The sequence below is a fragment of the Panthera onca genome, chromosome A1, assembly GCF_046562875.1.
Source record: "Panthera onca isolate mPanOnc1 chromosome A1, mPanOnc1 haplotype 2, whole genome shotgun sequence".
NCBI classification, from domain to species: domain Eukaryota; kingdom Metazoa; phylum Chordata; class Mammalia; order Carnivora; family Felidae; genus Panthera; species Panthera onca.
Window position 1 is genome coordinate 1,169,270 of NC_138339.1, and position 13,565 is coordinate 1,182,834.

At 66.5% G+C, this 13,565-nt stretch overlaps 1 protein-coding gene and 1 long non-coding RNA gene across 6 annotated transcripts; one reads left to right on the plus strand and one right to left on the minus strand.

Annotated features, from left to right (window-relative positions):
• Positions 1–411: 411 nt before the first annotated feature.
• Positions 412–9,627, minus strand: IRX4 (iroquois homeobox 4). 5 transcript variants are annotated; one of them, XM_060634312.3, is made up of 8 exons: positions 9,213–9,385; positions 8,643–8,882; positions 7,875–8,102; positions 5,032–5,152; positions 4,322–4,573; positions 3,535–3,677; positions 2,326–2,654; positions 412–1,863 (listed from the first exon to the last, which is right to left on the minus strand). In XM_060634312.3, exons 4-8 carry the CDS (start codon positions 5,074–5,076, stop codon positions 1,040–1,042), a joined length of 1,593 nt encoding a protein of 530 aa, XP_060490295.2. In that variant the 5' UTR covers positions 5,077–5,152; positions 7,875–8,102; positions 8,643–8,882; positions 9,213–9,385; the 3' UTR covers positions 412–1,039. The 5 variants fall into 5 exon arrangements, with proteins under 5 accessions (XP_060490295.2, XP_060490301.2, XP_060490299.2 ...); XM_060634320.3 differs by having other exon boundaries at positions 413–1,863; positions 3,535–3,629; positions 7,875–8,882; XM_060634319.3 differs by having other exon boundaries at positions 414–1,863; positions 3,535–3,647; positions 7,875–8,882; positions 9,213–9,384.
• An 80-nt stretch (positions 9,628–9,707) lies between these two features.
• Positions 9,708–12,671, plus strand: LOC132680647 (uncharacterized). The gene is made up of 2 exons (XR_009610645.3): positions 9,708–10,347; positions 11,122–12,671. It is a non-coding gene; the product is annotated as an uncharacterized LOC132680647 (long non-coding RNA).
• Positions 12,672–13,565: the final 894 nt, after the last annotated feature.

Sequence of the window (13,565 nt, forward strand, 5' to 3'; positions counted from 1 at the left end):
TCGCCCACCCCCCCACCCCCCCACCCCCGGGGCGCGGCCCCGGGCTTTCGGAGCGCGGGCGGGGCGGCCGGTCCCGGGAGGGAGGGGAGGCGGGGCCGGGGGCGGGAAGGCCGCGCCACTTCGGCTCAGGGCTGTCGGAACGCAGTCCACGCCCCCCCCCCCCCCCCCAGGTCCAGGGAATTTAGCAAGTTTAAAAGTTACTCTAATCTTGCAAGGGAAACCCCCACTTTCTCAGCATTGTGGAGTGTGGTAACGGGGGAGAGTTTGCAGTTTAGGGCCTGTGCACTTCTCTCACAGACTCCAAAATTCCTGGAAGTTCCCGTAACCGTTGCTACAAACGGGGCTTTGAAGCAGGACGTCTGGGCTCTGCGGGTTAACTTCGCGGGGCACTCGGGCAGGCCGCCGCCCCCTCCTCCCCTGGGCGATTAGCACCTTTCCTGGGCAAGACCTCAACCCCCTGGGTGTGAAGCGTGTTCATTTTGCAATGCAAACACCATCACTCGGTTTATTGGTTTGTTATATCAGCCTCTGAAGCGGGCAATTATTGGTGTGAACATACACGTAAAAAAACGTAATTTTATCGAGTTACGAGTGTGCAACAGTGTAAACAGGTGGGAGTGCGGTTGCTGGAAGGTGTGCTGAGGACGACGCGGGTCAGCGGGCTGAGGGGTCTTCGGAAGGAGCAAGGATGCCTCAAACCCGGGAGGAGGCAGCAAAACTAAGCCTCAGAGCTGAAATGTCTGGTCCGTGTAAACTTTGGGACGTAAACTTTAGGCTCCGGGGCGGCTCCCTTCTGCTCTGGGAGCGTCCCTACCCGGCTGGGGCCCGGGGCGGAGGTCGGAAACGGCCCGGACCAATGCTTGTCCAGGCGGGGTCTGTGGCCGGGAGGGCCGAGTCCGGCCGGTCCCCCCCACGGCGGGTGGGCTGCCTGCACTTGGACGCGCTCCCGTCCTGCTTTGGAAACTCCGTAGAAACAGAGTCTGCGACGCGCTGCAGGCCGGCTCCCCGTCTGCTCCTCCTCCGCGCGGGGCGGGGCCCGTTAGGCGCAAAAGGGCTTGCCCCCGGCCTTGGGCGCCGCCAGCAGCTCCTTGGCTGAGCCTGCGGACGGGGCGTCGTGGGGCGCGGCGGGCGGGAAAGCGCGCGCCAGGGGCGTCGTCAGCACGTTGGCACCTGCCCCCAGAGAGCGTCCCAGCGGTCCTGGGTCCAGGAGGGCGCCCTTGGCGGTGGCCCAGGCCTGGTTCAAAGTGCTGTGCCTGAGGATAGGGTCGTGAAAGACCCCATCCACCCAGTTTCTGAGACTGGTTACCGGGGAGTCCTGGTGCCTGTCCAGGGCACCAGTGGGGGCCGGGGCCGCAGGCGAGGACGACGCAGGAGCCAAGGAAGCGGCCGCAGGGGCAGCGGAGCCTTGGCGCTTCAGCATGCACGAGGGGAACTCAGTCTGGCTCAGGGCTGTGGCGGCCGCGGTAGCCGTGTGAGCCAGCGACCAGATGCGCGGCTTGGCCTCGAGGCCCGCCGTCGCCCCAGCCGGCGCAAAGCCCAGCTTGGCCTCGCAGGCCTGCGAGCCGCCCCCAGCGCCAGGCTGCTGCTCGGGCGCAGCCGCCGCGCTCCGGAGGCAGCTTCTGGCCCTCTCCAGGTCCTGGTCCAGGGCGGCCGCGCCACCGGCGGCCAGGGGCATCCGGAGGGTGCCGGAAGCCTCCTTTCCCGGGGCGCTTGGACCGTCAGGCGCGGCGGGGATGCGCTCCAGACCGCCGTCCAGGGGCTGGAAGGGCGGTTTCAGCTCGCACTCAGGGGGCTCCGCCTCCAGCGGGTCGAAATCCTCCAAGTCTGTGAGTTCTAGATCCTTCTCCCCTTTGCCCACCGTCTCTGCGCGGGGTAGAAAGAGGGGCCGGTGCAGGAAGAGAGGAAGGCGCTAGTCTGGACCTCACTCTTCCTTCCTAGCTCTGCGCACATGGTTATGGGCCCGACCCCCCGCCCCCAAGCTAGGAGAAGCACCTGTACCTCCCACCTGCTCCAGAACCCCAAGTGGTAACAAAGAAGCCTAGCGATTTCCTGCTCAAATCAATGGGGTGGGGGGTGGGGGCGGAGGGAGAGTGTGTCTATTGTTTTAAGCGTTATTTTGGATTTCTTTAAGCCTGTTCCCAGTTACTCCCGCAGGCCCCCAGGTCAGGGCCCCCAAGGGTCAGCTCATTCATTTGTTGCCCGTGCCCTGACAGTTTGCTCTTACTGCCCCGGGTTCAATGTCTTCAGAGGTCCCAGAACCCAAGAAGAAGGCACAGGGAGTCCCGGCCTCGGTGCCCCAGCCTTAGCATTGCAGGTCCCACCCACCTTCATTCTTGGTGCTCTTGAGGGGCTCCTCCCTGGCTTCCTCTTCGCCCCCCTCTTCCTCCTCGCCCTCCGCGTAGGGTCGCTTCTCATCCGCGCATTTGTTCCTCGGGGGCCACGTCATCTTGTTCTCCTTCTTGAGGCGCCGGCGCGCGTTGGCGAACCAGGTGGACACCTGCGTGAGGGTCATCTTGGTGATGATGGCCAGCATGATCTTCTCGCCCTTGGTGGGGTACGGGTTCTTGCGGTGCTCCTGCAGCCAGGCCTTGAGCGTGCTGGTGGTCTCGCGCGTGGCGTTCTTCCGCCGCGTGCCGCTGTCCATGGTCCCGTACCTGGAGACAGGCTGGGCAATGGGGCGCTGGGCCGAGACCCTTGCGACGCGGGCGGCGGGCCAAGGCCCAGGCAGGCTTTCAGTCCCCGTCGTGTGGGAGTGTTTTTATGGTGGTAAGACCTGGGTCAAACCCAGGCCCCTGGTTCCTCGCCACGGCCCACAGGCACAGCCTTTTGTGGCCCAAGATGTTTATATTTGATTCAACTTACAGGGAGCCTGGGCTCCTTCCTAGCCGGAGTGGGATGTGGGCTCAAGGCCTGGCCAGGTCTCTGTCACCCTACATAGACATCTATTTCTTCAGGTTCCTTTATGGGGCCCCTCACCTACCCTTTTGATCCCCGAACCACACAAATGTGAACCCGACTATATAACAGCCGTGGGCAGGGGTGGTCATTAGTGTCCGTGGGGAGAAAGCGTCCAGACGGCTTATGTGGACTTCCTGCAGTTAAATTTATAATTGTCACCCTCCTCCCCCCAAGATGGGCCACGCGTCTCTGGATGAGCAGACTGGACTCCCCCTTCTGGTTCCCACCAAAGGGAAAGGTGGGCTGGGCTCTTGGGCAGGGAGGCGTCTGAAGCCTGGGCAGGGAGACTTGACAGCCGCCCAGAACCACAGTGCAGCGAGGGCTGTGAGGGTCCAGACAGCGAAGGGAGCGAGAGGGAGAGGCTGGGGACGCATTTGCCCAGTGGGCCAAGGCTTGCCAAGGGGGCGGGGCTCGGGAGTAGCGCAGGTCAGCTGAAACCTGACCCGAAATCCCTCCCCTAGCCGCCCAAACATTCACAGGGGGCGTGGGGCTGGTGGTGCGGAGTTTGACGACTGAATGGAGCGCGGGGGCCCGGGCGGGGGCAGTGAGGAGGGATTCTGTCCGCCGGTCCCTCACCTGTCGTAGGGGTACTGGCCCAGCGCCGGCTCGTAGGGGTAGTAGGCGGCGGCCGCAGCAGGCGCGAGGCCCGCATGCGCAGATCCCGGCGCGTCCTTGGAGTCGAAGCCATTCTGTAGGATCCCACGCGCCTGGGGTCGCAGCTTCCGGGAGGCGACCCAGCTCAACCCCAGCCCCCCAGGCCCCTTGGCTCTTGCACGCTTTGCACACACCCCTGGGCAGCCTCATAAGCCACCCCCACCCCCGGACTCTCTCTTGGGCCCAGGGAGCAAAGAAGCCTCAAGATGGGGAGAGAGGACGCGCAGAATTGGGGGGGGGGGTGGTCGGGGAGTGGGAGAGAGAAGAATGAGGTTGGAGGGAGAGGGGGGCAGAGGAGACAGGTGGGGGTTGGGAGACAGCAGGAGGGAGGACCCGGACCCAAGAAGAGGACCGACCGACCGCCCGCAGGGAGGAAGGAGGAGCGAGGGGGGAGACGAGCTGGGGGGAGGAGGGGGAAGGGAGCAGGGGAGGGCCAAGCGGTGGGGCACTGGGAAGGAGGAGGAGGGAGACCGGGAGGAGTGAAGGTAGGGAGCTCAGAGGAGGAAAGCGCGGGACGAGGGGCGGGCGCCGAGCTCGAGCTCCGAGGGCGGGCGGCGCTGGGAGGAACCCGGCCAGGAGGCTCCCCCTGCAGCGTGGGGTCCTGGGCACTTGCGCCCGCGCCGCGGGCTCCCTGGGAGGTGGGCTGGGCAAATCGGGGGCAGGGGCGTGGCGGGGCGGAGGAAGGCTTCAGACAATCCCCTCCCCTTACCAGCGAGTAGAAGGCGGACGCCTCGGAGCCATAGGTCACGTAGTTGCCGTAGCCCTGCGAGCCGCCGTACGGGCCCCCGTACACCCCAAGCGCCGCGGCCGAGTTGAGCTCGTGGCGCGCGGTGGCCAGCAGCCGGCTCTCGTAGACCGGGCAGTAGACGGGCGCCTGGGCCGAGGCGGCGGGCCCCGAGTCGGCCAGCGTGCGGCCGCCGGACTCGCAGCACGTGCTCAGGGAGTTGGTGGTCATCAGGAACTGGGGGAGGGAGGGGCCGCGAGGAAGCGCCGGCGCCCGCGGGTGAGGGGGGCGCGCCGCCCAGGGGACCCTGCCCCACGGCCCGGGGCGTACTGCCGTCCACGCCGCGCGTTCCCTCCTGCCGCGAGCCACTGGGGGACCAGCCCTACCAGGCCCCGGAGTTTTCACACGCACCCCGGGTGTGTGGGTGTGTGTGTGTGTGGGGGGAGGGTCCCAAGGCCGCGCACGCCCTCCTGTGCCACGCCGTCTCTCCTGGGGTGATGGTGAGGGTCAAAGAAAGCGGGAGACAAGGGGGGCCCGCACGTCAGAGTTTCTCGGTGCCCCTGCCCTCCCCGGGGCTGGGTGCAAGGAGCGCCTGGCACAGGCCCCGCTCTCTGGGAAGCGACCCCGGGTCGCTGGACAGCCTGCCAGCCGGCGTATCCGGCCGCGTTCCCCGCACCCTCGCGGGGCCCCCTTACCTGGGGTGCGGAGGAATAGGGGTATCCAAACTGCGGGTAGGACATGGCGGGGCCGGCGGGGTCCTGCGCGTGGTCGCCCGCGTGGCGCGGCCACTGCTCCGGGGCCGCCGGCTCCTAGGCGCTGGGAGGGCGAAGCGGAAGAGCGGGTTAATTCATCCACGCGCCCCGCAAACTTTTCTAACCCGGCGGGAAAGTGAGCCGCGGCGGCCGCACCGAGCCTTTTAGCCTCACGTTCCCGAGCCTCGAGGGGGCTCTGGGACCAGCCCGCCTCGCAGCGGCGACACAAATACATATTTTGCAAAAAAGGGAAAAAAAAAAAACCACCGAGTTGCGCGAACCCGTCAAGTCAAATGTGCTTGGCTTTCAGCGGCGGGGGCGCTGACGTCAGCCCACGCCGCGCAGCTCGGCCGGGCCGCAGACGTGCGGGTCACTGGCGGCGGCCGGGCTGCGGGGCTGCGGGGCTGCGGGGCTGCGGGGCTGCGGGGCGGGGGCGCCGCGCGGGGCGAAGAGGCCACAACAGGCTCTGACAAATGAATTCCGTCCGTGGAGTCAATATCGCCCCCACGAATGCCGTTTCTCCTTAGTCACCGAGGATGGGAAGCACTTTTAATTAGAAATTAATTAATGAGCACCTGCGCCTGCCCGCCCCACTGTAATCATTAGTCTCAATTACAAATGAGACATGTGAAGGGACACACGAGCGAGTCTCCACCGAAGATGTAATCAACAGTTAAAATTAGCCGGGCGCTGGCGCAGGCGGCCGGGCCTCCGCGCCCCGCTCGGCGGCAGGTGCAGGAGGGCCGCTCCGCAGGCCCGCGCGCGACCCCGACTATTGTTTAACTGGCTCTCTGCTCGGCCTCCCGCCGGTTCGAACCCTGCTCCGGGGCGGGGAGTTCCAGAACCAGATGCGGCTGCCAGTGTGCGCGTCCGAAGGGCAACCTGCTCTCAGGTGTGTGGGTCCCGCGTCCTCCCCAGAGCCATCCACCGAGGCCTCCCCCAGAGACATCCACCGAGGCCTCCCCCAGAGCCATCCACTCCGGGCCTCGGTGGTCCAATTGCCGCGGGGCTCTGCGTCTGCCCGCCAGCCTGTCCCCCGGGAACGCCCCCCCCCCCCACCGCCCCCGCGCGTCCCACCCCCGCGCGTCCCACCCCCGGTCCTGTGAGTTCCTGCACAGCGAGCGGCCCTCCCTTTCCTCCTCCACCCCCTTCCGCGGCCGCCCTCCCAGCCTCCCCCTGCCCCTCGCGGCTGAACCCGGGACTGCCAGACAGCCCTGCGCGGTCCGGAGAGGAGGTTTCCGCCGCCCTGCTCCGGGGCCCCTCCCGCTGTGCTTGCTCCGCCCGGCGCCCCGCAGGGGAGGGAGCGCCGGGACGCCTTCCCCTGCCCGTTTTGCATAGCTCTGGGCCCGGGGCGTGCGGGGCAGTCTGGGGGCTGGGGGACAGCCGCGCGCCCTCTCCAGGACTTTCCATCGGGTCCCGGTCCTGGGACCCAGCTCGAATGCAAAGCGGAGGCCAGCACGCAGGCTGCAAATGGGCGCCCGGGCACCCCGAACTCGCTCCCCGCCTTTTATGCAGCCGCCCTCCGGGGACCTCCCGGCTCGCCCCTGCCGCTCTGCCCCGCTCGGCCTCCCGCGGTCGGCCGGCCGGGAGGGGAGCTGTGCGCGGCGGCGCTGTGCAGACTTGCTCGGAAAGATTCCTGGGTTCAGACCTGTGAATCGCCCCAGGGTCACCCTCTAATTAATGATGACGTTCTCGCCCTCTCCCCAGCTGCAAACCTGCCTCCCAGAAACGAAATCTGCCCGCTCTGACAGCTCGGTTGAAGGTGATTGATGACTGTCTGGAGACCACAGTACGCATCATATAATATCTGCTGCGTAATTGCTTTAATTTACAGATGAAAATACGAGCTCTCCGATCGCGCTGAACCACAGCCGGCCACGTCCGAGCTGCTTGCGAAGGAAAATCATCGGAAATAATGAATAGCCGCCCCATGCAAATTATTCAGACAGTTTAAGCGTCTGTAGCCGGGAGAGATATATAAAGAACACGAGTCAAATGACATTAATAATTGTTTCTGAATTCTGTATTGATCTCGTGGCGGCCGTGTTTATTTCTTTCTCACCTGAATTGCTAATATCACCTTCCTGTAAATAATAAGAAACTAGCCACCGGGGCTTCTGGGGCAGAAATGAATCTCTCAGTCGCTCTCCCTCTTCCTCCTCTGCTCCTCCCCTCCCCCACCCCCCTCCTCCCAACTCCTTCCAGTTTTCCCGGCTTCTACTGTGGCTTTTCTGAACATCCTCCTACTTTCCATTATTTATTGTTTACAAACAGCTCTCTCTCTCCTGGTAATGAGGTTTGGGCCACGGAGGGGCCCGAGCCACGGGTGGCCGAGGTGGCTCCGGGAGCAGCAATCCGGGGCAAAGATGCCTTCAGCCCCTTGTCCTCACCCCACTCCCAAGGCCCAACCCCAGCGATCGTGAGCGCTCGGCTGGCAGGGGGAGGACAGCCACCGCCCAGGTCCCAGCGGCACTGAGCCACCTCGCTCTGGCTTGCCGGGCAGCACACCGAGGCCTGCGCCCTGCCCTTCCTCACCCGGGCCACAGCTCGCGGGGAACGCCGCCCCCTGAACACGCCAACATTCATCTTGTGAGCAGCCTTCGGAGCCCGGAGCCCTGGAGGGCACAGCCCGTCAGTGGAGGCCTCAGGGGGGTCAAGGGCTTCCTTTGACCATCACTGCAACGTTTCCCTTTCCAGCCTGGGTCGTAAAAAGACGCCCCCAGTCCCCACCCGCTGGCCCGGTTCTCCCAGGCAACCTGGACTTCTAATCCAGAAATCAAGCTCACCGACTACTTTCCAAGGCCTCCGCTTCCCGCCGGCTCCAGGCCTGCCGCACCCTGGCGGCCACCCTGTCTGGGGAAGCTCGGTGCTGTCGTGAGGAGCCTGGCGACCTTGTCCCGGCTCACCCAGGCCCCGCGACCCGATCCTGGATGCAGGGCTGGCCAGGCCTGTCTCCAGACTGGCGAACACCCCGGCATCTCGCTGACACCCTGCGCCGGGCTGAGGCCGGCCTCCTGCAACCGAGATACTTTCTGGGTTATCTTTGTCCCGGAGCAAATGCCGGAATAACTCTCCGAGTGCCCTTTCCCAAAAGGCTGAGCCTTGAGCTGAGGCCCCGGGGTTTCCCTCCCAGAGCGGGCAGAACGGGACGGTCGGCATCTCAGGTACCATCAGCTAAATGCTCCTGCATAGACGCGCGTGCTGAACCCAAGTCCCTCCAGGGACCCTCGGTTCTAAATACACCCCCCAGAGGCTCCCCGGGGACCGAGCAGCGGCTCAGCTTGGGCGAGGTGCCCCCACCAGCCTGTTGAGTGCTGAAGGAGCCCAGGGCCAGGGGGCCTGAGGATGGTTAGCGCCCAACGTTAGAGGCCTATGGGTCGCTCTCTTCGCCCCGGGGGGTGCTGTAGGCCGCTGAGGGCCTCTGGGATGTAGGCCGCGCCCTAACGTTCCACGCCGCCCCGCTCCCCGTGGGGCTTCGCTCCCGAGCCCCGCCGAGGCCAGGCGCTCCCCGCGGTTCCCCGAGTCGTCCCCCGGGGCCACCCCGTCCTCCGCACCGAGAGCCTCCCGGGGCTCGCTCCAGCCCGACGAAGTTGACCTCAGGCAGAGGGCGGAGGCTGGAGCGCGCGGAGCCGGGCGAGGGCCAGCCCTCGGGGCGCCGGTGCCCGCCCACTGCTTGCGGACACCCGGGCGGGGTGTGACGCTGAAAGGCGTTCTGGATGTCGCTGGCGCCGAGGTCGGCGGGTCACTCCTTCGCGGCCGGTCCTCCGGGTCTCACGCGAAGTGAGGCGGGCGAGCTGCAGGCAGGCGCGCGGAATCCTGCTCCCGAACCGCCTGCACCCCCCCCCCCCACCCCCCACCGTTTCGCTCCGGTTCTCCCGCCGCGCCCCCGCCGCCCGCCCGCAGGGCGCCGCCCGAGCGGGAAAGGCGCGCGGTCGGGGCGTCCCGGGGCAGGCCCGGCTGCCCCGCGTCGGCCCCCAGCGCCCCGCGCCTCCCCCGCACCCCGTTTCCGCAACTTGCAGCGAACGCGGCCGCCTCTGGAGACCCCAGCGGCAGGCGGCAAACTTTGTGCCCTCCGGCGCAGGAGCGATCCCCGCAAAGTTTGTGCGGCCGAGCCCACTCCCTACCTGCGCTGGGGACGCGCCCGCCCGCGCCGCTCGGGCGCCGGGGCCGCGGGGAGCAGCGCGCAGCCCGGGACGCACCGGGGAGTCGCCGCAGTCGCCGCCGCCCGCGCCCCTCGGCGGCCGCGCGGAGCCTCCGCCTCCCCGGAAGGGGGGAGGGGTCTCGGAGCCCCGGGGCGGGGGCGGGCGGCGGGGGACCTCGCCTACCTGCGGTGGCGCCCGGCCACTACCGGCCGCCCGCGAGGGCTCTGCGCGGCCGCTCGGCGCGCGCGCTCCGGCGGGGAGCAGGCGACAACTAATGGAGACATTTCCAGGCGGAGCACCTGGCGAGCGGAGCGCGCCGGCGTCCCCAGGCGCCGCGGTCGTCAGCCGAGCCCGCACCGGCGTGACGTGGGCGAGCGAGCGCGCTGCTCCCACCCGGCCGCCCATTAACGCTTTCCCCCGCGGGCGCCGCGCGCTCGCCAACTTTCCCCTCCGCCTGGCCCGCGCCCTGGGTGCGTGGGGCGTAGGGGCAGGCACGGGGGGCGTCCTGGGGCGGGGGCAGGGACGCCGGGCTCAGAGAAGACGGCGCCGCCACAACGGGGCGGCAGGAAGGCAGGCCGCCTCCGTCCGGCCAGACCCTTCGGGGGGGGCTGTTAGGCCGCCCTCCCCCGCGCCCCGCTGTCTTGGGCCAGAGGAACGGCGCCCGAGACCGCCTCGCTGGTTCTTGGCCCCAGTTCTCCTCAGTCGCCCTTTGGCCACGCTACCCCGCGCTCCGAGGAGCTGGCAGAGGGCTCGGCTGCCCGCAGGCCTCCTGGGAGTAGGCTGGGCGAGCAGCTCCGGGCCCGGGCTTCCTTCCCCGCACTCCCAGCCCCGCAGCATCGCCCCTTGGCGCGGAGGGAGCCCAGCTCCCACGACTACTGTCCGGGCGAGTCCACTCGGGCTGTCCGGGCAGCGGGGACTGCCTTGGTGTGGGCAGGTGGGGGTGGCTGTACAAAGGTGACAGCAAGCCTGCAATCTGCCCAGGACTGGGTGGCGGGAGTGGGAGCTTGCTAAGGGCTGACTGCAGTGCTGCTGGGCTGGGTGTCCGGCCTGGGGCCACCCCTCCGCCTGGACAGCCAGTGGCTCCTGAGACCCGAGTCCAGGAGGGAAGTCAGTCTGGGTGGGTCCCAGGTCACTCAGCCAGAGGAACCTTGCCCTGCGCCCACCCCCCCCCCCGCCCCCTCCCCATCATTTCAAGGAACAGGGGAGTTGTTCTCCTCATGATCTGTGGCCTTATAATGACGTCTGAGATTTGTTGACCTGGATCATGTCTGAAAAAGTTACTTGCTGTCCTCCTTGTTTTTTCCCTTCAAAGCTCCGGCAACCGCTGGGGGACAGTGCTCATTTATTTGCCTGCTCCGACAACGGCACGCTGGGTGGTGTTTGTCTCCGGGCCTCCCGTGTGCCTCTGTTTCCTCCACGGAGCAGAAGGAGAGCCAGCAGTCCTGGCTTCCCGGCCCTGCTGCTGAGCCCAGAGCTTCCGCTGGCTTCTCTGGGAAGGACACAGCTTTGCGGTCTGGGTTCGCTCTGGAAGCACGAAGCTGGGCCTCGGGCGGACTACGGGCCTGCAGACACCCTTTCCGACCCTGGGCTGATTGGAGGGGGTTGTGAGAGGGGTGCCTGTATGTCGGGGCGTCTGGAAACGTCCTCCAGAGTGAGGCAGGGAGCTTGCTCGATTCTAGCCGGAAGGAAGTGGACTCAGGGCTCCGAGGGAGGGATGACCGCTGTCCCTGCCCTGCTGGCAGCTTCCTCCTCCCTCTTCTCGCCACAGGATGGTTTTGGCAGGGCCTCGGGGCCAACGGGGACAAGCACGCCAGTCCCTCCCCGCAGAGCCTACCTGGGACTTAGATTCTTTTCATAGCTGACGATAAGCAAGGCATGTTTGTGTTCACAGCCCTGATGGGGAGATAGGCACATTCTGCCTGCCTTCGCTCATTCAAGACAGCGGTGGCCATGGAGGCGGGCGTCTGAGAAGCACCAGGGCCCACGTGGAGCTCAGGGCAGCCGGCGGCCTCCGGAGTCTCCACAGCCGGAACAGCACCCAGGCCCCTGGAAACGGCACCTCCCCAGAAGGTGCGCTGAGCGGCCCGTCGCCCTTCCTTGGGGGGCAGGGCCTCCCTTCACTCCGCTCCCTGGAAGCCAATCTTCGTGTCCCATCACTTGGACGCTGCCGGGCCTGACCTTGCCCGGCTCCCTGGCCAAGTGGCCAGAAGCGTCGATGGCCCTCCTCCGCCCCTGCCTCTCGGGCAGGAGGCTAGCGCGGCTCTCCCGCCGTGCTGAGAGGGCCTCCTGGGCCCGTGCTCTGGGGAAAGGATGGCAATACCCCAGGTCTTGCCCAGGGAGCCTGGCAGGGAAAGTCCCTCTTTGTCCCGGGACTGAGTGATCTGTCCAGGGAGCCATTGTGCAGCCGGCCACCTCCGAAGGGCAGCGATCCCCCCAGGCCGACGGAGGGCGCCCCCGGCACTCCCTGCACAGGAACGAGGCCAGGGGCTGCGCCCACCCCTGCGCCCCCACCTCTGGTCCCTGTGGTCGGAGGTGCTCCCTGGTGGATCCATTGTCTGTCGATTGTCTTTTGTTTCTGCTGCTGGCAGAGCGGCCGGGTGTGATCTGAAACAAAGTCTCTGTGCCCCCGGGGCCTGGCTCCGCTGTGGCGTCCCCCCCGCCCCCCCCCCCAGCCTGGCCGTTGCAGCAACATGCAGAGGCATCTGGTGGGGAACGAGGAGCTGGCCCGATGCTGTCTGCTGCCTGCCGTCACCCAGGGACCTGCGCCCCGGTCCCCCTCCATGGGGACCCACGAGAGGCTCCGACTGCAGTGGGGGAGGGGGAGGGGAGGCCACAGGAACCGGTCCCGAGTGAGGACGGCCTCAGAGGGACCGCCTGGCAGCACTGGGCATGGGGTCCCGAAGATGCCCTTGGGCTTGGAAGGGCCCAGCCTTCTAACGGCTCCGTGGCCAGACTTAGCCGCAGAGCAGCGTGGGGCCCAGATCCTGGGGCTGGACAGTGGAGAGCGACATGGCTCATCTCTGGCAAGTGCCCCTGGGAGCTGAGGACTGGGGCCGCAGGGCTGTAGGAGGGCTTTGTCCCGGCCCAGCGCCAACCTGAACTACTTAAAGCAGAAAGTCTGAGTGGCTTCTCTTTCAAAGCAGCCTGGTGCTGGGGTCAGGGTCAGGGACAGGGACGCGCCCCTGGCCCCGGGTCAGAGGTGCTGGGGCCGCGGCCCAGGGTGATCGGAGGGGCCTGAGGGCTGCCCCCCACTCCCGCCCGGTCACCGCCTCCCTTCCTGTTTTCCCACCCTCGTGGGCTTGGAAGGAGGCCAGGGAGCAGGAGTTGGGAAGTTTTTCTTTCTCCTCATTTCAGAAGCACGATGTCACGTCTGTGATGCTGAAACGCATGGGCAGATTTTAGGGAGGTTTCTGTTATTAAAAGCGAGAGGCTATCAATTCAGACACTGTCTGCAGTCTGTGTGGTCCAGCTTGAAACGTTTACCTGCCGCAGCCTGGACTCACCGGCATCCACACCAGAGGGAGGTACCGTGAAGCGTAGAAGAGACAACAGCACACACACCGCCTGGAGTGTGACTGTCGCGTCCGAGTCCTTGACGGAAGGGTTGGGAGACAACGTCTTGCGGGTGGGGACAGGAAGTGTAAGGGTGGGTCCCGAGTGTGCGAGCTTGTGGGGGGCCTCCCGTAGGAGCCCCGTGGGGCGCGCTCCCCGGAACTCGCGGCCCGAAAGCCCATTTTCCCACGGCGGCGGCAGCGAAGGCGCGGCCGGCCCGCCTCGTTCACGCGCACTGCTCTGCAATCACACGCCAACAGCCCTGTGGCGAGTGGAAGGTGACCAGGTACCAAATGGCACTTGCCCAGGCCAGGGAGCAGGTGAGGGAGACAGAGGGGTGGAGCGCAGGGCACAGGGGGCTGTGCTGCCATCGGGGCTGGGCTGCTGGCCTCTCCTGCACCCCTCCCAGCCCGGGTTCGGGGAGGCCTGTGTGCACCCCTCCCAGCAGCGCCCCAGACGGAGCCGTGCCGTCAGGGACCTTTGCCGACGTGGGCGGGTCAGCGCTGTGGCTCTGTCGTTGGGGCACCGATCTGCCTTGCACATCGTTGTCCTGGGGACTCTGGTGTGTCCCCCTCAAGGGTGGCTGGGGACAGTTGCCGGCCACCTAAAAAAACCGAGTGTTCCCCCCGCCTCCCTGGCGGTAAACTCAGTGCAGCTGGTGACACTCCGACGGTGACCGGTGTCACACACAGGCTTTTAATTACTGTGGCAGCAAATCATACAGGAATGTCCTCCAGGAGGTGGCTGATTTTTATATAAAAAAAAGCCATTTCAGAGTATTTT